This window comes from Chlorocebus sabaeus, chromosome 14 (assembly GCF_047675955.1).
Source record: "Chlorocebus sabaeus isolate Y175 chromosome 14, mChlSab1.0.hap1, whole genome shotgun sequence".
NCBI classification, from domain to species: Eukaryota; Metazoa; Chordata; class Mammalia; order Primates; family Cercopithecidae; genus Chlorocebus; species Chlorocebus sabaeus.
The window spans coordinates 86,002,968-86,029,018 of NC_132917.1; the positions used below are offsets into that span (position 1 = coordinate 86,002,968).

A 26,051-nucleotide genomic window follows, 5' to 3' on the forward strand; every position below is an offset into this window, starting at 1 on the left:
CTATTATAGCAGAAACAATATATTATAGCTTTGATAAGTTGTTAGCATCTGTGAAGAGAACACTGTCTACATCCCAAGGATCTGACCCCATTTCTGAAAAAGGAACTGATATTCTTGGAGCCTCAGAAACGCTGCTGCAGACACCATGCATAGCTACTGCCTCAGTTCACCCTCATGACACTACGGCACCTTGCAAGATGATCATTAGTATCTTCACTTTGTAAGAAGTCTGAGCTAGCACAGCAAACCTGGCACCTAAAACAATAGCCTCTACCTATAGAAATCAGCACACAAACACCACCGTTGAGAACAAACGTTTAAATACGAATCAGCATCTTCATGAGGAATCAGCAGGAAATCCAAGCAAGGAATCTGCCTTGACCCTGAGCCCCCAGTGGAGGGGCTCACCCCCGGCCAGGCCTGCCCAGCAGGCGATGCTCTGGGTGCTTAATGCCAAGCTGGTGGAGGCACGACACACAGAGCAGCCACCCACACTGCACATTCATCTCTAAACCCTAGGCCCGAAGGTCATGAATGGCAATTTTTAGAGACCTAGAGGCCTAACTCTCCACTAGAGAATCATATCCCAAGTGTCTGGTTTTACAAATCTCCTAGAACAGAAAGGAACATCTGAGAAGTGGCAAGAGGGACTCGGAGAAGCTCACTGATGGCCACAGGACTAGAAGGAGGTGCATGAGCGAGCTGGATGCTAGCCAGGCAGTCAGGTCTCCTCTTCAGAAGCTTCATCTGGAAAGGAATGAAATTTCATTCCATTTCCATTCTCACCAAGAGGTCAATTTCAGGCTTCAAACTTAATTTGCTTGTCTTTTCTTTCTTCTTCTTCTTCTTCTTCTTTTTTTTTTTTTTTTTTTGAGACAGTCTCACTCTGTTGTCCAGGCTGGAGTGCAGTGGTGCAATATCAGCTCACTGCAACCTCTGTCTCCTGGTTTCAAGCGATTCTCCTGCCTCAGCCTCCTGAGTAGCTGGGATTACAGGCATGTGCCACGCCTGGCTACTTTTTGTATTTTCAGTAGAGACGGAGTTTCACCATGTTGGTCAGGCTGGTCTCGAACTCCTGACCTAGTGATCCACCTGCCTCCACCTTCCAAAGTGCTGGGATTACAGGCGTGAGCTACCGCGCCCGGCCCAAACTTAATTTTCTAAACTGTGGGCAGGGCACATGTCTCAGTAGTCACCTTCTGACTGTGACCCCTCCTGCGCCTAACTCACAGCAGATGCAGTAAGTAAATCCTGAGTGAGTGTTCTACATGCCCCCGCAACGTCTAAAGCCACAGCAATTCCTTGTCCTCTTTTGTTTCAACTTGTTTAACAAATCTCCACTGACTGCCTGGAGACAGGGCTTTTTCTGTAGAGAGCTCACATGGAACTCCATCTCACAGCCTGTCAGAACACGAGGACCACATGGGCCATGTCTTCCACTCTGGGATGGTTTCTGTTCTTGCTTCAATGGCACACAACCAGATATTGTGTTGGGGGCTTCCTCAGAGCTTGTCCCATATCTTAAAATAGAGTTGAACCGGCATCTGTCTCAGCTGCTCTCTTCCCTCTCCATCACTTGCCTGTGGCTCACAGCTCAGAAAAAAATGTCTCAAGGGGAATGCCCCACCTTCAGGAGCTGCAATGAAGAGAGGAAGCAGTGTGACTAGGCCGTGGGGACTCCAGAGCTCCCAGGAAGGCCTCGGAGGCGTCAGCGGGGGTCCGGATGGCATTCATCCAGATGAGGCTTACTGGGAAGCTGGGAGCTGGTGACTCATAAAATACAAGAACTCCCGTTGGTCTCAAATCCAGGGACAAAAATAAAGGTTTCAGTTTTTAACATCTTCCAGGCTGAGTTTGCAGGCTGCCCATGATGAAGACAAAGTATACATCTGGTAGTGCCAATTGTTAATGTTGTGGCAGTGTGCCATAAAAACATCATGCGAAATTCACAGAAGGGCATTAAAAACAAAGTAATTTTCCTCAGCAAAATCCCTACTTTCATTTCCACTCTGAAATGTTAAGGACAATCCTTCTCAAATATACAAATAAGTGGCATAATTCTTAGTAAAAGGCAATGTTCTATTGCACTTATTATTTTTTAAAAAAAATCTGGAACAGGGCAGAGCATTCAGATGGAAAGAAAACTCCTGTCTGGCGTTAATGAGATGTGGGAAGGAGTGCAATTCTGTCACAGACTGAGTGATCCGGGGGCATCAGTGACCTTGTGGAACTTTCATTTCCCACACCTGTAAATGCTGGCGCTGGTCACTTCCTCGCAGGCTGCTCTGATGCCCAAAGCATTTTGCCCAGTACGTGGCGAGTGTGGAGACTTGTATGATATCACACAAGGACAGTAACTGAGGGTCAAGTGATTGACATATTTTACTCACATTTAAGTTATAACTTTTACCCAGTTAAAAGCAGAGAAAAATTTAAATAACCAAGTCACAGAAAGAACACTACAGTATAAACTCAGTCAGTGGCAGCCTGGGGTGGGGGTTGAGTGCAGAGGGGCTCCAGGGAACTCCCTTGGGCCATGGGAATGTGCTAAAGTGGGATTGTGGTGACAGAGGCATGGCTGCATTAGTTTTTAATACTCATCAAACAATGGGCTTCAAAGGAGTAAATCTTACATAGATTTCATCCCATCAACTGTTAGAAAAAAAATAATCAGGAGATCTGGAGGCTGGACTCAGTTCTAGATTGATTTAACTAGCAGCATTGTCTTTGTTAAAGCCTTTCTCCCTAGGTCAAGTCTTCAGTTTTCTTACCTCTAAGACATCCCAGGAAGACCTGGAGAGGGGGAAGCAGCACTAAGGAGAGAAAAAACTTGGTTTGGAGGTGCTGGTGCCTGGGCTAACTGAACGCCTCAGCAGGGAGGGCCCCGCTTCCTTTAAAGGCACGGTGTAGAGAAGACGATGAAGAAGCGGCTGAGTCCATTTGGCCATAATTAACTGCACGCAATGCCATCCACAGGGAGATAAGGTCTTTAGCTCTCAGAGAGGAGACAGGGCCAAGTTCAAAATGCTGCCACTACACAGCCCAAACCGAAACTGACATCAACGTTCCCTTGTCTCTCTTCAACATCTTTTAAGTGCAATTTCACATCTGAACCACACTTTCAAAGTGTGCAGGCATCCCTTCAGAGCCCACTGGTAGTCTTTTTAACAAATGGCACACTAAGGGACATATTTAAATAGAAAATACAAAACTCACAACTGTCACAGCCACACCTCCTCTGCTGCAGTCATGCAGGCGGGGACCAGTGTCACCAGACAATGTTCATGTCGAGCAGGGCTGGCAGGGTCCCACTCACAGAGTTGCTGAGTGGAACCAACAGATCTAACAGGGCCCCACCCTTATGGCTCTGAGACCTTCTTCTGCCAATATACATCCACAATAATTCAAATTTGTCCACGTGCTCTTGTGGTAAGGATCAAATCCCACTGACTGCCTGGAGACGGGATTTTCTTTACAGAGCACTCACACCTGAACTCCATCTCCCAGTTACTCAGAACACGAGGACTACACAGGCCATGTCCTCCACTCTACTCATGCTTCAATGACGCACAACCAGATATCAAATTAAGGAGCTGCTTCGTGCTTAGTGTACCATTCAAGGCCTTCTGCTGTCTGGCCCTGTCTCATTTTCAGTCCCATATCCTGTGATCCCTCCTCCTCAAATCCTTAGTGATAGGCAACTCTTGCCATTCCCCTCATGTGCAAAGCCTTCTGAGGCCTGCACTTCTGCACAAACCACCTCTTCTGCATGGAAGGAAGCAGGACATCTTGTCAGGACTGTTTTGAAAAGTGGAGCATTTAACAAGGTCAAATGTTAAAAACCTACTTTAAAAAAGTTTCCAGTAACAATAAGACATCCTCAATTCCACCATAATTATAGCAGGCTTTCACTTTCTATTTCACTAATTTCAAACTCACGGAGTTTTACAAACATGTTTGATTTACAAAACTGCCCCCCATTCCTTCCTCTTTCCCTGTGAAAAATTACAGGGGACTTTCTCCTTTACTTATTTCTGTATTACTTGAATTTTCAGTATTTTTAAAATAATTGAAAAAAGTAACCTTTTAGAAATCGCTCAGCACTGGGGTGACATGGTAGATGGACACTGTGGGCTGCTGCTCAGTTTTGCTTAGGTGGCTTTGGCCTTCTCCAGGCAGGTGTGGGACTGCGGAGGCCAACTCCCCTGTCAGAAGTCCTCCCATCCCTCTCATCAGTGATTGGTTAGGAGTCCTCACTGAGGCCCATCAAGGCAGGGCATTGGCATCTATGAGGGCTGCTATCAGTCCAGCCATGAGTTTAGGTCTAAACATTGGCCCAGTAGCCTAATGAAAGGACTTACATTCCATGGTTCAGGGAGAAGGGGCAGGGAGCTGGTGCTGGGATTTTCCCTGTCTACCAGTGGATGTTTAGGGTTGAAGAGAACTATCAGTCTTGTTCCTCACATTAAACCTAAGGTGCATTACTGAATGTACTCAAAGAATTACATGTTATAACTGGATTTTCTGTACAATCTAGAGTTCACAGATAATGGAAGATTGCACTGTGATTCAAGTACTACCTCCCCTTCCCCCTGAAGTTGAATATAAATAAGTGCCTATTAAGTAATGTAAAATGTTAAGCACACAACCCCTGTCTCCCAAGACCTGGCCTGGAAAACAAGCGGGAAGATGAACAGCTGAAATCCTACAATGATAAACATCAGGATTAAGGCATGAGGGGGCTCTCTCACACACAGAGAGGGATGATCAGGGATAGCCTCTTAGAAGGGGTAACCCCTGAGCTAAGATTTGACTTAAAATATGAATAACAGAAGGGCAAAAGGCAGGGAAAGGCTCTAGGCAGCAAAGAAAGAAAGAATGCAGTAAATAGAGGAAAGTTCTTTTTAACAAATGGTGCTGGGACAACTGGAGAACCACATGCAAAAGGATGACCCTGGACCCTGACCTCACACTGATATCGTTTGGATCTGTGTCCCCACCCAAATCTCATCTTGTAGCTCCCATAGTTCCCAGGTGTTGTGGGAGGGACCCAGTGGCAGATGACTGAAGCACAGGGGCGGGTCTTTCCTGTGCTGTTCTTGTGAGAGTGAATGGGTCTCACGAGATCTGATGGTTTTAAAAACGAGAGTTTCCCCGCACAGTTTCTCTCTTTTGCCTGCTGCAATTCATGTAAGACATGACTTGCTCCTCCTTACCTTCCACCATGATTGTGAGGCTTCCCCTGCCACGTGGAGTTGTAACTACAATTAAACCTCTTTCTTTTGTAAATTCCCCAGTCTCGGGTATGTCTTTATCAGTAGCAAAAATGGACTAATATGCCACATACGAAAATTAATGCAAAATGAATCAAAGACCTAAATGTAAGAGGTAGTACATTATAAACACACTAGAAGAAAACTTAGGACTAAGCAATGGTTTCTTAGATATGACACCAAAAGCACAAATGACCAAAGGAAAAATAGGTAAATTAGAATTAAAGACTTTTGTGCTAAAAATGATACCATCAAGAAAGTGAAAAGACAACTTAGAGAGTGGAGAAAATACTTGCAAATCACATACCAGATATACAGGACTGGTATCCAGAACACAGAAAGAACTCTTACAATTCAAGAATAAAAAGTCAAATAACCCAATTTAAAAATGGGCAAAGGATCTGAATGGGCATTCCTCCAAAGAAGACACACATATGGTCAATGAGAGCACATGGAAAAGATGCTCAGCATCATTAGATATTGGGGAAGGGCAAATCAAAACCACAATGAGATATCACTTAACATCTATCAGGATGACAGCAGTAAAAAAGGAAAGATAATAACAAATGTTGATAAAGATGCGGAGAAACTGAAATTCTGGTACCTTGCTCACGAGAATGTAAAATGATGCAACCATTTTGGAAAACAGCTTGGCAGTTCCTCAAAAAGCAAAACATCGTCACCATATGACACAGCAACTATATTCCTAGTATATACATAAAAGAACTGAAAACAGGTACATAAATACTTACATACACATGTTCACAGCAGCATTATGCATAATAGCCAAAAGTGGACCCAACCTAAACGTCCACAAACTGATGAATGGATAAACAAAATGTGGTATATCCATACAATGAGGTATTATCCAGAAATAATAATGAAGTACTGATACATGCTACAACGTGGGTGTACCTTGAAAATATTATCCTAAGTGAAAGAATCCAGTCACAAGAGACCATGAAATGGATAACATGAAATGCCCATAATAGGCAAATCTACAGAGACAGAAAGTAGATTACTGGTTGCCTAGGATTTGTGGGGAAGGGGAAATAGGGAGTGACTACCAATGGATATGGGGTTTCTTTTTGGGATACTAAAAACCTTCTAAACTTAGATCATGGTGATGGCTGCACAATTCTGTAAATCACTAAAACCACAGTGTATTGCACAAAATCACTGCACTGTCTCCCTTTGTTTTCTTAGTGTCTCGTTCTGTTCTGTTGTACAGGCTGGAGTGCGGTGGCGTGATTATAGCTCACTGTAACCTCAAACTCTTGGGCACAAGTGATCCTTCCGCCTTAGTCTCTGGAGTAGCTGAGACTACAGTTGTGAGACACCACACAAGGCTAATGTTTTTATTTTTAATAGAGATGATGCCTTGGTATGTTGCCCAGGCTGGTCTCAAACTCCTGGCCTCAAATGATCCTTCCTGCCTCAGTCTCCCAAAAAGCTGGGATTAGAGACAAGAGCCACCATGCCCAGCTGTACTGTATGCTTTAAATGGGTGAAGTATACGGTGTGTTAATTATATCTCAATAAAGGTGTTTTGAGGACAGGGCATGGTGGCTCATGCCTATAATCCCAGCACTTTGGGAGGCTGAGGCAGGAGGATCACTTGAGTCACTTGAGTACAGGAGTTTGAGACCAGCCTGGGAAACATAGTGAGACCCTGTCTCTACAAAAAAAAAAATTTGGCAGGTATGGTGGTACATGCTATAATCCCAGCTACTCGGAAGGTTGAGGCCGCAGTGAGCAATGATCAGGTCACTGCACTTTAGCCTGGGTGACAGTGTGAGGCCCTGTTGAAAAGAAAAGAAAAGAAGCTGGGCACAGTGGGTCACGCCTGTAATCCTAGCACTTTGGGAGGCCGAGGCGGGCAGATTACCTGAGGTCAGAGGTTCGAGACCAGTCTGGTCAACATGACAAAACCCCGTCTCCACTAAAAATACAAAAATTAGCTGGGTGTGGTGGCGCATGCCTGTAATCCTACTCAAGAGGCTAAGGCAGGAAAATCACTTGAACCCAGGAGGTGGAGGTTGCAGTGAGCCAAGATTGTGCCACTGCACTCTAGCCTGGGAGACAGAGTGAGACTCTGTCTCAAAAAAAAAAAAAAAAAAAAAAAAGAGAGAGAGAGAAAAACAAAGAAGAGAAGAGGTTCACCCAAGGACCTTTGAGGGGTTGAGTATGCCTAAAATACATAGAGCTGGGACAATGGAGGTGGCATAAAGAGGTTGGAGAGATCAGTAGGAATCAAGTCATGAACGGTCTCATGGGCCAGACTAAAGAGTCTGGGTATTTTCCTGAAGGTAAAGGAGAGGCATCAAAGAGTTTTAAGGAGGGAAGCAACATATTAGATTCAAATTGTAGAATACGACTACTCCGACCACAGCAGGGCATTCCTGGATGCAGGAAGGCAGGTGAGGAGACGCACAACCACGGAAACGGGAAGAGCAGGAGACTCTAAAGGGCAGTCCTGGCTCACTACACCTTTCCCTGGAATGCCAGGAACTATGTATTTTTACAGACACAGTCCCTACTCTCAAGTATATTTTAGATGGCAGGATGAGAAGCTCACATGAATTAGGATAATACCGATGGACTCTGGCAAGCTTCAGAGGAGCCTGGAAGTAGCAGTGAGGTTTAGTCTGAAAGTCACTGAGTTGGGGACTGGTGGGGCTGCATGCAGGTGTTCTCTGACAGCCTTCTGACTGAGACAACTCCACCCAGAATTCGGAACTGGGAAAGCCCCAGGTTACGAAACCAGCCTCATTTTCCAGTCAGGCCCTGGCGAATTGCTGAGAACCATAGCATCTCAGACTTGGAAGGGATCAGAAAGGTCCCTGAGCCCCTCCCTGTCTGATGTCTGAATTCTACCTACAGGACCCCTGGCTTTCTTTCTTTTTTTTTTTTTTGAGACAGAGTTTCACTCTTGTCACCTAGGCTAGAGGGAAATGGCACCATCTTGGCTCACTGCAACCTCTCGGTCTCATGTTCAAGTGATTCTCCTGCCTCAGCCTCCTGAGTAGCTGGGATTACAGGTACCTGCCATCATGCCTGGCTAATTTCTGTAGTTTTAGTAGAGATGGGGTTTCACCATGTTGGCCAGGCAGGTCTTGAACTCCTGACCTCATCATCCACCCACCTTAGCCTCCCAAGGTGCTGGGATTACAGCTGTGACCACCACATTCGGCCAGACCCCTGACTTTCTTAAAGACCTCCAGAGAGTCACCACAAAGGCGGTCTGTTTATCCCATCTTTGGATGCCTGGGACTGTCAAACCTTTCTCCTTTGAGCTTGGCTGCCACCCCCTGATACAGAGCTCTGCCATTAAGGCCAGCTGGGCATGCCCATCCTTCTGTGGCCTGTATCGGGGGTGGCAGTTCATTGACACTGACCGCCATGTGCCCTGCACCAGGTCTTCTCTCTTTAAGGCTACACAGATGTTCCTATCCCTTCTATGATTCCTCAGGGAGGTGATCTTGAGTTTCTCCTCTGCTCATTTTCAGAAATCACTAGCATTCCTTAGGGGAGCCTTAACAAGTAACAGCCTAACAACCAGAGCACTTGACTGACCGTTGCAAAGACAAGCAGACCATGTGGCTTAAGTTCAAAATGATCACAGGAAGCCGGGGCACAGGTTGACACATGGCCCTGACTGGACAGGAAAACTACCAAGTTGATTTCCCCCAGGGTATTACTAAAACACACCTTCTCCACCCTGTGCTTGTGGAATAGTCTGCTTGGCCTTGTACAGGAAAGCTCACCTCTCTCCTCAACTGACCCAGACTTTAGAAAAATCACTTTGCAGCCGGTCAGATGGTAATGGACAGGAAAAAGGATGCATACAGAAAGTGGAGAAGAGCAGCAAAGAAATAAAGGGAAGAGTTCCCAGCCCACCAGTAAGCCATACCAAGTGCCATCGTTTAAAGACTTTCTCAGGAGACAAAAACAGAGACCAGATGTCTAAAACCTTTATCCAAGAGAGCTGTGAAGGGACGTGGAATTGGAAAGGATGGGGGGAGGTATGTTTGCAAGGCCAGACAGTGCAGGAGGAGACGGAAACCTGAGCAGAGGGTACTGGGCACATCCTACTCGACCAAAGCAGATGTGTTAATGCTGATGAAATGACATGAGCCAACAGACACCTGAGGACACCTATGCCGGGAAGGCTGGCCCTGTGACCAGCAAGAACCCGAAACTCAATAGTTTTGCAGAAGCCAAGCTATGCCTTTGCTAACTAAGCTCTTCATTTATTTGTTTATACCTGTCTGTAGCACAAAAAAAACAAAACTGGAGGCACTTCAAAGGATGCACAAATTAACGTAGAAACGTAAGAGTAAAAATTAGGACCAAGAAAGGAATTTTGTGTATATTGTCTTACTCAACTTCTACATTTCACAGCTGAGAAAACTGGGACTCAAAACAATCAAGTCACCTGTGTAGGGTTTCACCATTACTGTCCGGAGCTGCGCGCCCCGGCCATGGCAAGTAATTATTGACGATTAAATGCCTGAGCGCTATTCATTTCCACCTCTCACCTCCTTCCTAGATTTGTCCTTTTCCCCTGTATTAAATACCTCACACAAGATGGCACTCTTCCTGCTTCTTCTTCACCCATCTTTCCCGCGCGCGCGAAAGTTGTTACTTTATAGCGCAGGCGCAACATGACATCCGACCATTGAAACCGAAACCTGCCTGGCCACGCCCTCCGAAATGAGATCATTTCCACCTTGGCCCAACCCCTTCCTCTTCAAGTGTATATAAGGCACTGCATTACCGCCATTAAACGAGACTTGATCAGAGCACTGTCTTGTCTCCATTTCTCGTGTCTCTTGTTCCCCAAATTCCCACTCCCTCCTCCAGGGCCTGCTTCGACGATCCCGCGGGCCGGGATACATTACTAAGTAGCAGTTAGATTTGAACTGAGGTAAAACATTTCAGCTCTTTCCTCTCTGCACCATGCTGCTTTTAACTTTGGGCTTCTCTGTGGACACTCCCTACCCAGGCAGACAGCAGAGTGGTCAGGAGCTCAGACTCTGAAACCACACCGCTGAGTTCAAGCCTGGGCTTCACCATGTACTGCTGCAGGTGACCCTGGGCAGGTTACTAAATCTCCCTGCTCCTCAGTTTCCCCACCTGTGAGATGGGGATGATTGTGCAACTACATCCCCAGGAATGTGATGAGAGTTAAATGGGCTAACATTGCTAGTACACTTTTAGAACACCTCCTGGTACACAGGAGCACTAAACTACATTATAAACTAGCAAGCTAAACTAGACATTAACTTGGGTGAGCAGCTCAACCTTTCAAGCCATCATCTGTAAGATGGAGATGGTACTGGGATCTCTCCCAGTCACAATGACTAAATGAGATAATACATATAAAGCACCCATACATGTCAGTTATCATTCCTCCCATGCTAATTTATTTAAAATCATCTCTTCCTCCATCCTGGGCTAAATGTTATCAGATAATCCAGCAACTAAAATAATCAGTGAAATGAGCATTCGATATGTCACTTGATTTGGAAACATAAATGTAAGCGGAAAGAAAAATCTTGCAATGTAATGTGAATTCATTAAAATTAAAAATAAAACATAGGAAGGACAGATGATATTAAGAGAATTTCTGGCCAGGTATGGTGGCTCATGTCTGTAATCCCAGCCCTTTGGGAGGCCAAAACAGGAGGATAGCTTGAGCCTAGGAGTTCAAGATCAGCCTGGGCAGCACGGCAAGACCCCATCACCACAAAAAAATTAAAAAATTAGCCAGGCATGGTGATGCACACCTGTGGTCCCAGCTACTCAGAAGGCTGAGGTGGCCGTGTTCTTGCCACTGCACTCAACCCTGGGTGCAGAGCGAGACCCTGACTCAAAAAAAAAAAAAAAAAAAAAAAAAAAAGAGGGAGACAAGAAAACAAGAAGAGAATTTCTTTGTTGTTTACAGCATCAGGACAAATTAATTCCAAGAGGAGCCCTAGAGCCTGTTCGGTTGAGCCTACCTCATCCCACATCCCAGCTGCAGTAAATGGGAGAAGGCTACTGTGGAGTAGTTAGTGGTAGGTTTTTAGAAGAAGGTTGTCTTTGGTTTTGGAGTGCTGAGATTAAGTGCTTTCCCCTCTGTGTTCAAACTTTTATTAACATATATTTGTAACACAGTAGACTAATGATATTATAATTTAAGCATATGCTTGGCAATGTTTTCATTTAAACCACACCAATGGGATATCTAACCTTTACACGGTCAGGGTCCACATAATGCATTTTTTTCATGTCACATTCTTCAGTAGTATAATTTAACTTGAGGATATAAAGGATCCACACTCCAAACACAAGCAATGTACATCTGGAAAAAAATCAATTAGGTATTATGATGTAGTCATGTGAGAATCATGAGATGCAATGTGAAACTGAAAACGGAATCCTAAATGAGTCTGCCTGCTATGCAGCATAAAACTACAATCTTTACGTTGACGTTGGGGTGAAAGGAAGGGGCCAGTTCCTATTTTCCTGACAAGATAAACTAGTCATTTATGACTGTCTTTGTTATAAGCAAACACAGAATAACCTTTTTTTTTTGCAAGGGCACTGTAACAAAACCTGAATCACAATGCCAATTATTGAACTTCAAATCAAGTAATAGACTTGAGCGATAGAATCTTGGCTTCAATCTTTTGTGACATTAAAATTCTGTCAGTCCTTAAAAAAAAAAAAGAAAAAGAAAAGAAACAGTCTATTCATAGTACTTCTAAAGAATTCTACCCAGAAGTGAGGCTGACTGGGAAGTGAGATCATTAGTTACCCTTAAGATGACCTAAAATTATCTTTAAAGATCTGATAAATTCACACTATTATATGGTTTAATGCACACACACACACACACACACACGACTTGGAGAAAAGAGCTGAGTCTAGTCTTAGTTTTAGAAATCTCATTTTTACTAAGTTCTCCAGTGACACAAACCACAAGCTAAAAAGTTCTAACCAAAGTTTAAGAACCACTGCTTTAAACAATTCTGTTCTTGAAAAAACAAATGTAAGAAATAATTAGAGAGAAAATAATCCATTTGCTAAATAAAGGGGCAGTTTTTTTTTTTCCAAAAAAAGCATCTAGCATAATATACTATACATAATACATACAAAATATTTCTTTTTTTTTTTTTTTTGAGACGGAGTCTCGCTCTGTCGCCCAGGCTGGAGTACAGTGGCCGGATCTCAGCTCACTGCAAGCTCCGCCTCCCGGGTTCACGCCATTCTCCTGCCTCAGCCTCCTGAGTAGCTGGGACTACAGGCGCCCGCCACCTCGCCTGGCTAGTTTTTTGTATTTTTTAGTAGAGACGGGGTTTCACCGTGTTATCCAGGATGGTCTTGATCTTGTGACCTCGTGATCCACCCGTCTTGGCCTCCCAAAGTGCTGGGATTACAGGCTTGAGCCACCGCGCCCGGCCAAAATATTTCTTAATATTTGAGGATGAGAATACAATGAAGTGTTGGTGGGAGCATTTTTAAAACTTTAAAATTCTCATTTAAACAGGCTTCCCATGATAACTTGGACAAGCATCTTAATTCTTCCCTTGTGTACAATGGGATTGTGTACAATGATAAGTGAACAGGATGCTATCAATTAGTGTAAAAGTGGATTTGGGCAGGGGGCATGGCAGAGCACACACACACATACACACACACAATATTTCTCATATACACAAGAAACTGGTGACACTGGTTATCTTTAAGTATGGAGGGGAAATGGGGAGCAGGGATGAGAAGCTGTTTCACTGAGACTCTTTAATACTTTTTGAATTTTTAATCTTATAAACCTAATATTACCTATTCTTCTCTTCAGCCCCAGAAAAGGTGTTACATTCAGTGAATATACTTCCCTTATTTTAGTTAAAAAAAAAAAAAAAGAAAAAGAAAAGAAAAGGGCGTGAAGGCAAGCCCAGTGTCTGTAGCATATATCAGACTGTGCCTTAATTCCTGGTATGAGTCCACCTCACCTACAGCCTAAGCAGGACAGGACGCAGGTCTATCTCCCCTGCTGCCTTGTGGCTGGCGCCCAGCATGTCAGGCACGTTGTGGGCCTCAATAAATACTGGTTGGTGACTAAAGGGAGGCTGAATATCACATAAGCTTTATTCTTATAAATTTCCTTTTTTCCTACACCTCCTAAGTCAGTAAAGTGAGACAGAAGACTAGATTGCAAGGTTGGATTTCTATGTTTAGACATGAAAAAAGGGCAATTTTCAACTGGGTTTGAATGGTATATATGCTAAAAAAAAAAACCTGCCAAGTTCCTCCTTGATTAATTCTACCACTTATTAGCATGTAAGGGTGACCCGGCTCAAACACTTGTTATCGTTTTTAGTATTCGATATTTAATAGTATTCAAGTGCCTTCAGGGAAATTTAATTAACCATATTTTAGATTAACTTACAATAGCTAAGGGAAAAGCCCTCTTTTGTTAAATAAGGGCATGAAGAGCAGTGCACGGTGAGAGTTGCTCTCCCAGGCATCCAGGCCCAGGTACAGGGCCTGAGCAGCTACTGGGCACTGTGCACTTACCAATTATACAGTCAGCTGTTCAGGCCCACTCCAGCTGTGCACTCAGTCTTCACTCAGATGTGCCTTTGAATGAGCCTTTGACCAAGTGTGCCTCTCCAACATTAGCCATCTTGTGACTCTCATTGAATTTTTCTCCTACTTCTACACAGTTGACCCAAAGCAGGGGGATCTACAGTCCCAGGGGCGGTACTTACTTGAGGATGTCTTTTAATAATAAGCTGGGTCTTCTCATCTTGCTTTGAGCTCGGGTGTACCATTGCAGGGAAGGCCTCGAGCAATCACTTCTCAGTTTCACATACGTGTACTCACTTGGCATTGCTGTGAAGAGAGGAGAAGAGGGAAGAGGGCAGTAGGGAGAAAGAGAGGGGAGAGTTAGGAGGATGGATTATGGTTTTCAAAGAGCCTTTATATGTTGCATCCATACCATGGAATACTATCTGGCAATAAAGAAGAATGAACTGTTGTTACATGCAATAAAGTGGATGAATCTAGAGGGAACTATGCGGAGCTGAAACCAAAATGTTACATACTGTATGATTTTTAACAACATTCTTCTTCTTTTTTTTTTTTTTTTTTTAATTGAGATGGAGTCTTGCTCTGTTGCCCAGGTTGGAGTGCAGTGGCACCAATCTCGGTTCACTGCAACCTCTGCCTCCCAGGTTTGAGTGATTGCCCTGCCTCAGCCTCATGGGTAGCTGGGATTACAGGTGTGTGCCACCATGCCTGGCTAATTTTTGTATTTTTAGTAGAGACAGGGTTTCACCATGTTAGTCAGGCTGGTGTCGAACTCCTGACCTCGTGATCTACCTGCCTTGGCCTCCCAAAGTGCTGGGATTAGAGCCGTGAGCTACTGCACCCAGCTGATTTTTAACATTCTTAAAATGACAAAATTATAGAAATGGAGACCAGACTAGTGAGTGTCAGGGGTTGTGGCAGGGGAGGTAGATGTGGCTATAAAAGGGCAACACAAAAGGATGGAGATGTTCTACATCTTGACTGTATCCATGTCAGACTCCAGCTGTGATATTGTACTATAGTTTTGCAGGATGCTACCAGTGGGGGAAAATGAGTAAAGGGTATACAAAATCTCTCTATATTATGTTTTACAATTGCATGTGAATACAATTATCCTAAACTTTAAAGTTTATTTTTTTAAAAAAGGACTTTTACCTTTTAGAGCTACATACAGAAATATCTACAGATCAAAGAGCGAAAATGAGATCTGCTTCAAAAACTCAGGAAGGGGATAAGTGGAGGGCCGGGGAGAATAGATAAGACTAGCTTTAAGTTGATAACTTACTAAAGCTGGGAGATGGGGACTAGGGCTCACTACACGATTCTCCCATTTCTGTGTATGGTTAAAATTCATACAATAAAAATGTTTAAAAAGAAAGTTACATTAAAAGCAGAAGTGTTACATCAAGAAAAAAGAAAAAAAGAGAATATGGCAATTTAAAAAAACTTTTCTTAAAAAATATGTTAATAGTGCCTACCTATTTATTCTTTTGAAATAATTTTATTCACAATTTTCAAGTTCTAAATAATATTCCAAAGGGTACTGTAGTAGAAATTGGTCTGTCTCTCCCATATATTCACTTTCCCCTAACTCTCAACTTAATAGAGCTCTGGATTTTTAGTGGGGGCATAGTACCTCCCAGAATGAAGACTACATTTCCCAGCCTCCCTGGAGCTAGGACTCAAGACTAAGTTTTAGCCAATGGGATATGAGCAGAAGCATCCTGTGCAATTCTCAAGGTGCATCCCTGGGCATACTGTGGCTTCTCCTTTATCCCCTCTTCCTCCTGACTGAAATATGGACATATGATCTGCCACTCTGGACCACACAGACAGGACATTACTCAAGGATGGTGGAACAACAAGAGAAGGAGCTGGGGCCCCTGGGACAACCCCATAGGGCAGAAACCTGCCACTCTACTTCTGGACTGGTCTATGATAGAGGAATAAGCTTCTGTCTTGTTTAAGGAATTGTTAATTAAAGGCAAAGTTATATCTTAACTAATATAGGCACTAGTTACTATTATAATAAATGCATATATTAATTTAAGAAATAATGTCTTCACCATAGTTTTTAGTTGGATGGAAGAAGTTATATCTCATTCATTAATTACTTTATTTTTCCCGTTAGGGTTTTGCCATCTTCTTTGAAAAAAATTCAAGGTTTTTTTTTTTTTTTCTGCTACTATAAACAATCTCTTCCTTAACTCCTTAATTCTAATTCTGTGTAGCAAAAATTTTTATCGTTATGTATAATTCTATCAAAATAGTTTCAGTAAGTGTTGAGGGCCTTAATAATAAACCTTTGCTGAAGAATCTGCTGATTTATTAAATGAGAAGTTAGAACAACTGAGATCCTGGAGGGCTTTCAAACACCACAACTCTGTGGTTACTTCATGTATGGTCAGCCAAGTGGTGGGAACCAGCAGGCTACCTGTAGCCTATGCATATTTAAAATGGAAGCTTCTGAGATGACTGGAATGATACTCACTTCACACCAAAGTGGACCTCCAGAGAACAAAGATGACTGTGGTAAGAGTATGAGAAAGACTCTGGGGCCTCCGCCTCCAGGTGCTCTGTTGCTGAGCCACACAGTGCTCTGGCTCTTGTTCTACTCTGCCCGTCAGACTATAAGCCTGTAAATATTTTCCAAATTCTCTCTTACCAGCTGGCTTCTCATAAAGTTGTGATCCTAGGATGTGCTGGTGAAAGACTGGGAGATAATCTTTCTTTTCCTCTGACTTGGTGAAGCTCTGGACAGCAGTAGTAGCAGGCAAGGGAAGGTGTCTACATGTGACTCCTGCAGCAGTCGTGGGCATTTGGGTTCTTGGGTTTTTAGGCAGCAGATGCCGTGGCACTTCCAGCAACTTTGTGACAAGTACAAGCTTCAGACTAGGGGTGACAATGGCTTCCTGAAGACCAAATCCATCTCTCTAACAGAGACCTCTCACCTAAGCCCAGACCTGTATACCTAATGACTTGCTTGCTATCCTCACCTCAGGCAACATTCCTAAACAGAACCTGGCATTTTCTTCTATTCCTTCCATTCTTTGGTATCTGAACCACCTGTTCAGCCACAAGATGAAAACCTGCAGGTCAACCAGACTTTCATTCTCAATCCTAGTCAATCCCCAGGGCCTGCCGATAATACCTCCTGAATTTCTCCTGTTCACTACACGCCTTTAATAGAAATCACTCACCTGGAATGCCCTGATCTCAATTTTGTCCTCTCAAAGCCATCTTTCAAAAATACATTTTTGCCTACTGGTTCCCAGCTTATTTCAGATTCTGTGACTCCATGTGACAAACTTGTCTATCACACTGCACAAAGAAGTACTGTTAGAAACCTGGATGTGCCAAATTGTCGCTTCAGTGCCTTTGCACATGATGTGCCCACAATCTGGAATCCCACCCAACAATCTGCCTGGTGAACTACTTTTCATCCTGAAACCCAGCTCAAGCATCTCTTTCCTGATCTCTGAGGTCATTTTTCAACATCACAACTATCCCTGGGCACGTCCCTGTCTCTGTTTACCGAAATGAACGGAATTTTCTTTTGCAGACTCCTGGAGGAATGAGCTGCAGAGCCAGAACTCTGTTCACCTTTGTATCCCTAACACCTAAGACAGAGATCGGCACACAGCAGCCCCGTAAGAAACATCTCAAATGGAATGAAATGTGCATTACATGTCTGTGGCCTGACATCAAACAAGATAAACTTCCAAGAAAAGCATTTTCTCAATACTGGTTAAGAGTAAAACTAAAACTGAAGGTTAACAGAAATTGTAATGGCAAGAATAGAGCATAAACTCTATTGAAACATCCAAATGTCCGGGTGTGGTAGTTCACACCTGTAATCCTGGCACTTTGGCAGACTGGGATGGGAGGATCACTTGAGGCCAGGAGTTTGAGACCAGTCTGGGCAACCTAGTGAGACCCTGCCTCTACAAAAAAAAAAAATAATAAATGAAACATCTAAAATGTCCAACAGCAGGAAATTTGTTGGTAAATTACAGCACAAACTACATGAATACTCTCCAGTACTTAAGATCTTGCTACACAGCAGGGTCTCTGACCGACAGTATCAGTGTAACCTGGAAGCAGGTTAGAAATGCAGAGTCTCAGGCCCCGCCCCAGTCTTGCTGACTCAGCATTTTAATGAGATCCCAGGACATTTCTGTGCACATTAAAGTTTGACAAGCACTAGCTTAAAGTACTCAGTACTTACATTTATTGACACTGAAAAATATAAGAAAAAGGCAGTTTTATAAAAATCTATGCATCTACACATGTAGTTATCTCCTGGGATATATCTATTAAAGGTATGTGCTCTGTGGTGGGCAGGCATATGCAAACCCACCCCCATAGGCCAAGGAAGAGGCTGACAAATCTAGTTTCTCAGAAAGAAACCCGTGATGGGGACTTACAAACAGAGGCCATGTCCTGGGTGGCGGCAAGACAGCATAATGGTTGCCCATGCTATTACTCCCCAGACTGAGGGCTTATACATCCAGGTCTTCTATACCATACTGAAGGAATGTAGAGGACATTGACGTCCAACCCTCAGGAAAATGCAAGAATTTGCTGAAGGGCAGGACTTATGGTATAACTGCAAGACTATTTTGACCTAAGGGCAAGATTTACAGTAAGTATGTGAATGTAGAAACCTTAGAAGCCTTCCTGGGACTGGGGTCAGAAGTCAACATGGCAGATTAGCATCCAAAATGGGGTTGCTTTAGCCTCCACAGTATGAGTTTGACTTCCCAAGAAGTTTCATCAAATCCCTCTACTTCAGCTCAGCAGGTATTACTTCTTCTGATTTGCAAGGGACCATGTGGATTCCACGTCCCTCAGCATCAAAAGAGAAGGGCCAAGCTGGGTACAACAGACAAACAGCGGAGTGGCCTTTCCATGATCCCTTGGAGAAGCCAGGGCTTATCAGCTGAAAGTCATGATCACCTTGGCACCATCTGGACTGTTTTCATTCATTTCTCTTGTTTGCGATGTTCTGTTTGGTGAAAAGGCGGCAATTGCAGGTTGGATTATACGAACATTGAATCAGGGACATGCTTTGTTAATTGCTAGAATAACTGTGTCATAAATTTCAATAGCAATCATATTTTTGTTTTTTGGTTTGAGATGGGGTCTTGCTCTGTCACCCTGGCTGGAGTACAGTGGTGTGATCACAGCTTGCTGCGGCCTCGACCTCCTGGGCTCAGGCCATCTTCCCACCTCAGCCTCCTGAGTAGCTGGGACTACAGGCACACACCCCCATGCCAAGCTAATTTTTGTATTATTATTAGTTTTTCTTTTTTTTGTATAGACGGGGTTTTGCCATGTTGCCCAGGCTGGTCTCTAACTCCTGGGCTCAAGCAACCCACCAGCCTTGGCCTCCCAAAGTGCTGGGATTACAGGTGTGAGCCATCATTCCCAGCTGGCAATTATACTTTTTTGTTTGCTTGTTTTTGAGATGGAGTCTCACTCTGTCGCCCAGGCTGGAGTGATCTCGGCTCACTGCAACCTCTGCCTCCTGGGTTCAAGTGATTCTCCTGCCTTAGCCTCCCACGTAGCTGAGACTACCAGCATGAACCACCACACCCGGGTAATTTTTGTATTTTTAGTAGAGACAAGGTTTCACCACGTTGGCCAGGCTGGTCTCAAACTCCTGACCCCAGGTAATCCACCTGTCTGGCCGGCAATCATACTTTTAACCAATAAAAAATGATCAGACTGCAGGGGAAGATTGTTCATGTAGCCATAGGTAATTATAGGTGTAGAGGCATCTGGAAGAAAGTATACCTGTCATCAACAGGTAGTACAATTGTTTTGTTTTTGTTGTTTTACAGATAGAGCCTTGCTCTGTTGCCAAGGCTACAGTGCAGTGGTGTGATCATAACTCACTGCACCCTTAAACTCCTGGGCTCAAGGAATACTCCCACTTTGGTCTTCTCAGTAGCTGGAACTATAGACATGTGCCATTGTGCCCAGTTGTTTATTTGTAGAGATGGGGTCTCTCTCTGTTGCCCACGCTGGTCCCAAACTCCTGGCCTCAGGCGATGCCCTCGCCTCACCTCCCGAAGTGTCGGGGTTATGGGCGTGAGTCACCATGCGTGGCCTGGTGGTGCAATTGTGAGTGAGCTCATTTCTTTTTGCACTCCTTTTTTTACTACCTGAATTCCACGCATTACCAGTTCTATTTCTGAAAAATTGAAACTATCTTCACTTAGGGAGGAAATCCTTAAGCTATGACTGAAATTTAAGCTATGAAAAGACATTTGAAAATCACCCAAACAAAATATTTTTAGGAGCCCTTGATCATCTCTCTAGTGTGGGACAAAAATATCCCCCAAATTAAGCATTTAGACTTAAAAAGCAGAAACAAATCATGAGGAACTTCACTAAGAAAGGACCACACGTTTGCTGAACTGGAAAAAAACAGATTTATGGAGATGCAAAATAAAGGATGTCGGCACTTAGCAAGTCCAGTTTGCCTCAGGGGGCAGAAACTGGGCTGCTTGCTCCCTTTCTATGGAAGCCTCACTGGGCTTCCAAAGAGATGGTGAGTGAATCCCTGATGGACAAAGGATGACGGAGGCCCCTCCCTTCAGAAGGCTCACACTCTCACCTGATCTGTTCTGGCACTACAGCTTCAGCTAGAGACACAGGGTGTCACAAACACCTTCCCACACTAACGTCACCCAGTCAATGATGCGTGCGTACACACATGCACACACAGCCTCTGTTCAGTTAAGCAAACGAGACCCTCTCCTTAATTCAATTAACTTACATAATGTGAATGCTTGGGTTAGAATAATAAAACTACAGATGTGCCCTACTTACCAAAATTGCTTATATGGATATTCCTGTATGCATGCTTTCTTTTTTCTTTATAACACTAATCATGAGACACGTGATTCTTCATAAGTTTATACTTTTGAATTACACATTTGTCTTGTCTCCCCCACTTAGAATGCAGATTCCATGCAAGCAGGGGTCTCTGCTTTGCACACCACTGCCTTCATAGTGCCTAGGATGGGGAAGAGTTACATAAAGGGCATCTGTATCTGTTTACTGAATAAATACGCAGTCTTTTATGAGGGTTTTGGAGGCGATGGCGGTTACAGGCATTCTTCCAAGGCTTTTGTTGGCAGACCATCACAAGGCTGCCCTGTCTTCTTCTGTCCTGTGGCTACTTCCTCTTTCTCCTTTTTCATCTCCTAAGAGTTAGGATCCCCAGGGCTTAACAATTTGATCCTCTTCTCACTCAGGTTTCCAGGAACAGCCTCCGCATCATGGTTTCACCAACCACCTTTATGCAGAGAAGGCCTGACTTTCAAAATTATATTTTTCTACCCACATATTAAAATGTAACAGATTGTTCTTAAAGAGCCCATATGAAGAAATAATTCTTGTGTGTTTTTTAAAATGATAAATAGTTGTACACTTTTTTTTTTCTTTCTGAGACGGAGTTAGGCTCTTGTTGCCCAGGCTGGAGTGCAATGGCACCATCTTGGCTCAATGCAACCTCTGCCTCCCAGGTTCAAGTGATTCTCCTGCCTAAACCTCCCAAGTAGCTGGGATTACAGGCACCTGCCACCATGCCCAGCTAATTTTTGTATTTTCAGTAGAGACAGGGTTTCACCATGGTCTCAAACTCCTGACCTCAGGTGATCCACCCACCTTGGCCGCCCAAAGTGCTGGAATCCTACATGTTTATGGAATACATGTGATATCTGGATACATGCATACAATTTACAATGATCAAATCAGGGTAATTAGGATATCCATCACCTCAACCATTTATCTTTTTTTTTTTTTTTTTTTTTTTTTTAGAGACAGGCTCTCACTCTTTTGCCCAGGTGAGTGCAGTGGTGCAATCATGGCTCACTGCAGCCCTGACCTCCCGGCTCAAGCAATTTTCCCACCTCAGGCCTCCAAGTAGGTGGAACTATAGGTGTGCACCACCATACCCAGCTAATTCTTTAAATTTTTAGTAGAGACAAAGTCTCGCTATGCGGCCGAGGCTCATTTATCATTTCTTTGTAATGGGAATATTTCAAATCTTCTCTTCTAGTTACTTTGAATTACAGAATACATTACTGTTAACTATAGGTACCCTACTGTGCTATCAAACACTAGAACTTATTTCTGTATTTTCAATAATTCTTTTTTTTTTTTTTTGAGACGGAGTCTCGCTCTGTTGCCCAGTCTGGAGTGCAGTGGCGCAATCTCGGCTCACTGCAAGCTCCGCCTCCCGGGTTCACGCCATTCTCCTGCCTCAGCCTTCCGAGTAGCTGGGACTACAGGCGCCCGCCACTGCGCCCGGCTTATTTTTTTCTATTTTTTAGTAGAGACGGGGTTTCACCATGGTCTCGATCTCCTGACCTTGTGATTCGCCCGCCTCGGCCTCCCAAAGTGCTGGGATTACAGGCGTGAGCCACCGCGCCCGGCCTCAATAATTCTTAAGGCCCTAATGAAGAAATATAATGGCAAACTTGGGCTTTCAATTTGTAAGACATTTAACTTCTTCAAAATGAAGAATTAATCATTTAATATAAGAGTATAATAAATGCCATAAAGCAGTACATGATGTATTGCCAAATTAACTATAGAGATAATTACTGGTGCATGAGTAAGGCACACTGATAATTATTGAGAGGGATAAGCCTGGATATGATCTCACTACATCCTAAAAACACTTATATCACTGGATTGCTATCCGCATTTAACCTGCCAGAGGATACACATGGGTAGACACAGAGCTGAGAACTCCAGCCCACATCTACCCACCTCCACACCCATGCTTTTCCAGCAGCAAAGTGGTCAGGATGGGGAGGACCTGCAACAACAGGAGGGTATTCATAATGTCGGGAGGGGGCTGCATTTTAAAATAGTAAAGTCACACCAGGGCACAGATGGTTATAAACAAAAATCTGAAGTTGGGAAAGCAGAGAATAAACCAACATGGCTGCAGTGGACTGTGCGGGAAGGCGAGCAGGTGCAGCTTATAGGCTAATATGGCCAGCAGAGAATACTCTGTGGGGTGGGAGGATTCCAAGAGCAGAAGGACTTCCCAGCACAGCAGGAGACAACGAAGCCTAGGAAGCCTAGTCTGCTGCATGCTGGGTGGGCAACAAGGCAGGATCCTGGGCCCTCCCTACTGTGGTGTCCAGGCAGGAGGGGAGCCTGAGGCCTACCCTGGTGAGGGGGACGGGGAAGGAATGGCGACAGAAGTCTCTGAGCCAGAACAAAAGCAAGACTGGTGATGAACAGAAGCACACAGGGACAAACCTTGGTCCCAATCAGAGAAATAAATAAGAATGGAAGTCAATTTTTGTCCTTGAGTGGAGATGATGAATTTGAGATGATAAATTACCACATGAAAATGTCCAGGAGGCGAGGCACGTGGATCACCTGAGGTCAGGAGTTTGAGATCAGCCTGGCCAACATAGTGAAACCCCATCTCTACTAAAAATACAAAAATTAGCTGGGCATGGTGGTGCACGCTTGTAATCTCAGCTACTTGGGAGGCTGAGGCAGAAGAATTGCTTGAACCCAGGAGGCGGAGGTTGCAGTGAGCCGAGATTGTGCCATTGCACGGCAACCTGGGCAACAGAGTGAAAAGCTCCATCTCAAAAAAAAAAAAAAAAAAAAAATGTCCAGGTGGTATTTGGGAACGTGCATGGGGCCAGCTGGAACTTCTGCAGCAGGTCACCCACTGTGCAGAACAAATGAACTGCCCTCTCCCATGCACCTAGACTGGTACTAGGGACCTATCATCCATGGGGAAGGGAGAAAACAGCCATTCAAGTCACCGCTGGAGTTTTGTATTTGAGATGAAGAATTCCACTTGGCAAAGGAGAACGGAAGACAAGGCAGGAAGCCTTACCCCAGCCAAGAAGACAGCGTTGGGATGCACGCAGGTTAAAGTCGCCTAGCGACAACATGCAGCAGCTACAACTACAGCAGGGGGCACAGGGGGCGGCCAAGAGGAGGGAAGACGTGGTACGCTGTGGGCAGACAGAATGAAGGGGCCAAGCAAGTCCTGCCCCAAGGTGGGGCTGGGGGGTGCAGGCAGGACGAGAGCAGTGTTGTGGCCCTGCTGTGGCCACTGAATGTTGGCTGCTACTAGAACATGGGTGTCCCCTTCTCTGCACATCTACCTTCCATCCCCAGACACGAAATGACTGACGTGTTAAAGGCTGGTCCCCTTGCCTCGAGGTGGGACCACCTTGTGAGAGCAATTCAAGCTCCCGAGGTCTGGGCTGAGACCACAGCTTTGCTCAGCTTTGCCTGGCCCTATTCTCTTCATCTTGGGAGCTCCCTCAGCAAATCAGGAGTCCCTGAACCCCTGTCCCAGGCTCTGCTTCTAGGCTGGTAAGTTGGGTCAGCAAGATCAAGGTAGATCAAGGTCAAGCTCAGGAAGATCATGGATGATGAGGGGCCCTGGAGGATTTTATTCAAAAAGGGGACATGAAATGTGGAGAAAATCATGGGGCAGCAGCGGGGACAAGGGAGGAGGGAGGCTGCTGAGGGACTACCACAGCGCTCTGGGCACCATAGGCTCAGCATGGCTAGGACCTGGGATGGAACAGATGAGGCGAGAGTCAAGGGAGAGGATGACTCAGGTCACAAGGAGGGCAGAGGAGCCCTCTGTAGAAAGAGGCCACGAGGAGAAAACGCCATGGAGACACTAAGTTCAGCTTCGCCTTGCAGAGTCCCAAAAGCTTGTGGGCTGTTAGGTTGGTAAATCCCACAAACAGCTGAGAACCAGGCCTGACACCCCAGGAGGGACCTGAGCTGGAGCATCAGTCAGGGGTTGCACTTGGCTTTGAGTAATGGAAACCTGGCTGCTGTGGCCTTTAACCAAGAAGAGGTTTATTTTTCTCACAGAACAGTAAGTCTGGGGACAAGCAGACCAGGGCTGGTGCGGCGGATCTGCAACGTCAGGAAGTCCCCAGCTCCTGGCATCTTCTGCTCTTCCAGCATCAGCACGTGGCCAACCTCTGCCCCATTCAGGCTGGAGGAGAGGGAGACATAGGAAGAGAGGGGTGGCTCTGACATCAGGAAAAAAGGAAGATGCAGGAAGGGAGCAGTTCCTAGATTCGTTTATCTGGGAAACTGTTCCCGAGACCCCTGATGGCCTTCCATTCCCATCTCCTTGCCCAGAACCCCATCCCATGGCTGCCCCGGCTGCAGAGCGGCTGGGGACTTTTTATAAGCTGGGCAGGCTGCTTGCCCAAAGTTAGGGTTCTGTCATGAGGAAAGAAGAGAGAGAGCAACTTTAAAAGGCACTAGTAGGGTCTGCCACAGCTGGAGGAAAGGACCTGGGGCTATTTGAATAAAGAAGACAGTTAACGGCTACTAGAAACAGGTAAGATCCCCAGGTGGAAGAACAAAGTGCAGGCCTATCTTGACTTTGGGAAAACTGACCGTGAAGGAGTAGAGGAGAAAGAAAGGAAGCGTTAAATAAAATGTGGAATTCTCATGTGCCGATTTCAAGTCTAGTTTCAGACTCTGAAATGACCATTATTTAAGAAAGCAACACACTAGTTCCTAAATAAAATGCATTTAAAATCACTTTAACCTAATTATAAGTAACACAGGTACCCCCATTGTATCCACAAAAAAGTGTAATTTCTAGAAGTTTCACTGATTCCTCCAACATACTGTAGAGCCCTCTATGTGAGGACATAGAGACAAGATGAAACCAAGTCCCAGCTCTCCAGAAACCCAAGGTCCTGAGAAATAACGAGACTGTAACTACAGCAGTGTGGAGAGAGCTTTATGGAAAAGGGACCTTCCGAAGCATGTCTGACAGGCAGCACCCACACAGTGAGGTCAGAGAGCGTGTTCCCAAGGTGGGCTCACTGACGCCACCCATGGGTATAATGACAACAGCCACAACAGCCACAGGGCTGGGGCCCAGAGACGAGGATCCAGGGAGTGCAAGCATATTCTAAACCTAACTCTCCTCTACCCCTACCCAAGAGGGAGCAGCAACTTGGGGTGGGGCAGGGGGCAACGCTCTAGTTGGAAATGCTCAAGAGCACCCCAGCCCCGGGCCTTCTCTGTGGCTTATTGAGCTCTTGTTGACACGTTACTTCTCTCTTATGATTCCAGAAGTCAACCTGTCCTCCCTTGTCCTCCCAAGAAGCTTGTCATCCTTGTAAAATCTAGGTTGCTAATTTCAAACTA

The 26,051-nt window shown here is 44.7% G+C and overlaps 1 protein-coding gene across 2 annotated transcripts in view; it reads right to left on the reverse strand.

The window, feature by feature from the left end:
• The window catches only part of ST3GAL5 (ST3 beta-galactoside alpha-2,3-sialyltransferase 5), a 53,029-nt gene that overhangs the window by 10,641 nt on the left and 16,337 nt on the right, over nucleotides 1-26,051 (reverse strand). For both annotated transcript variants that reach the window (XM_038007202.2, XM_007969996.3), the window contains exons 2-3: nucleotides 14,033-14,156; nucleotides 11,511-11,622 (exon numbers count right to left, since the gene is read on the reverse strand). In XM_038007202.2, coding sequence (XP_037863130.1) covers nucleotides 11,511-11,622; nucleotides 14,033-14,156 — 236 coding nt within the window. The remainder of the gene's footprint in view (nucleotides 1-11,510; nucleotides 11,623-14,032; nucleotides 14,157-26,051) is intronic.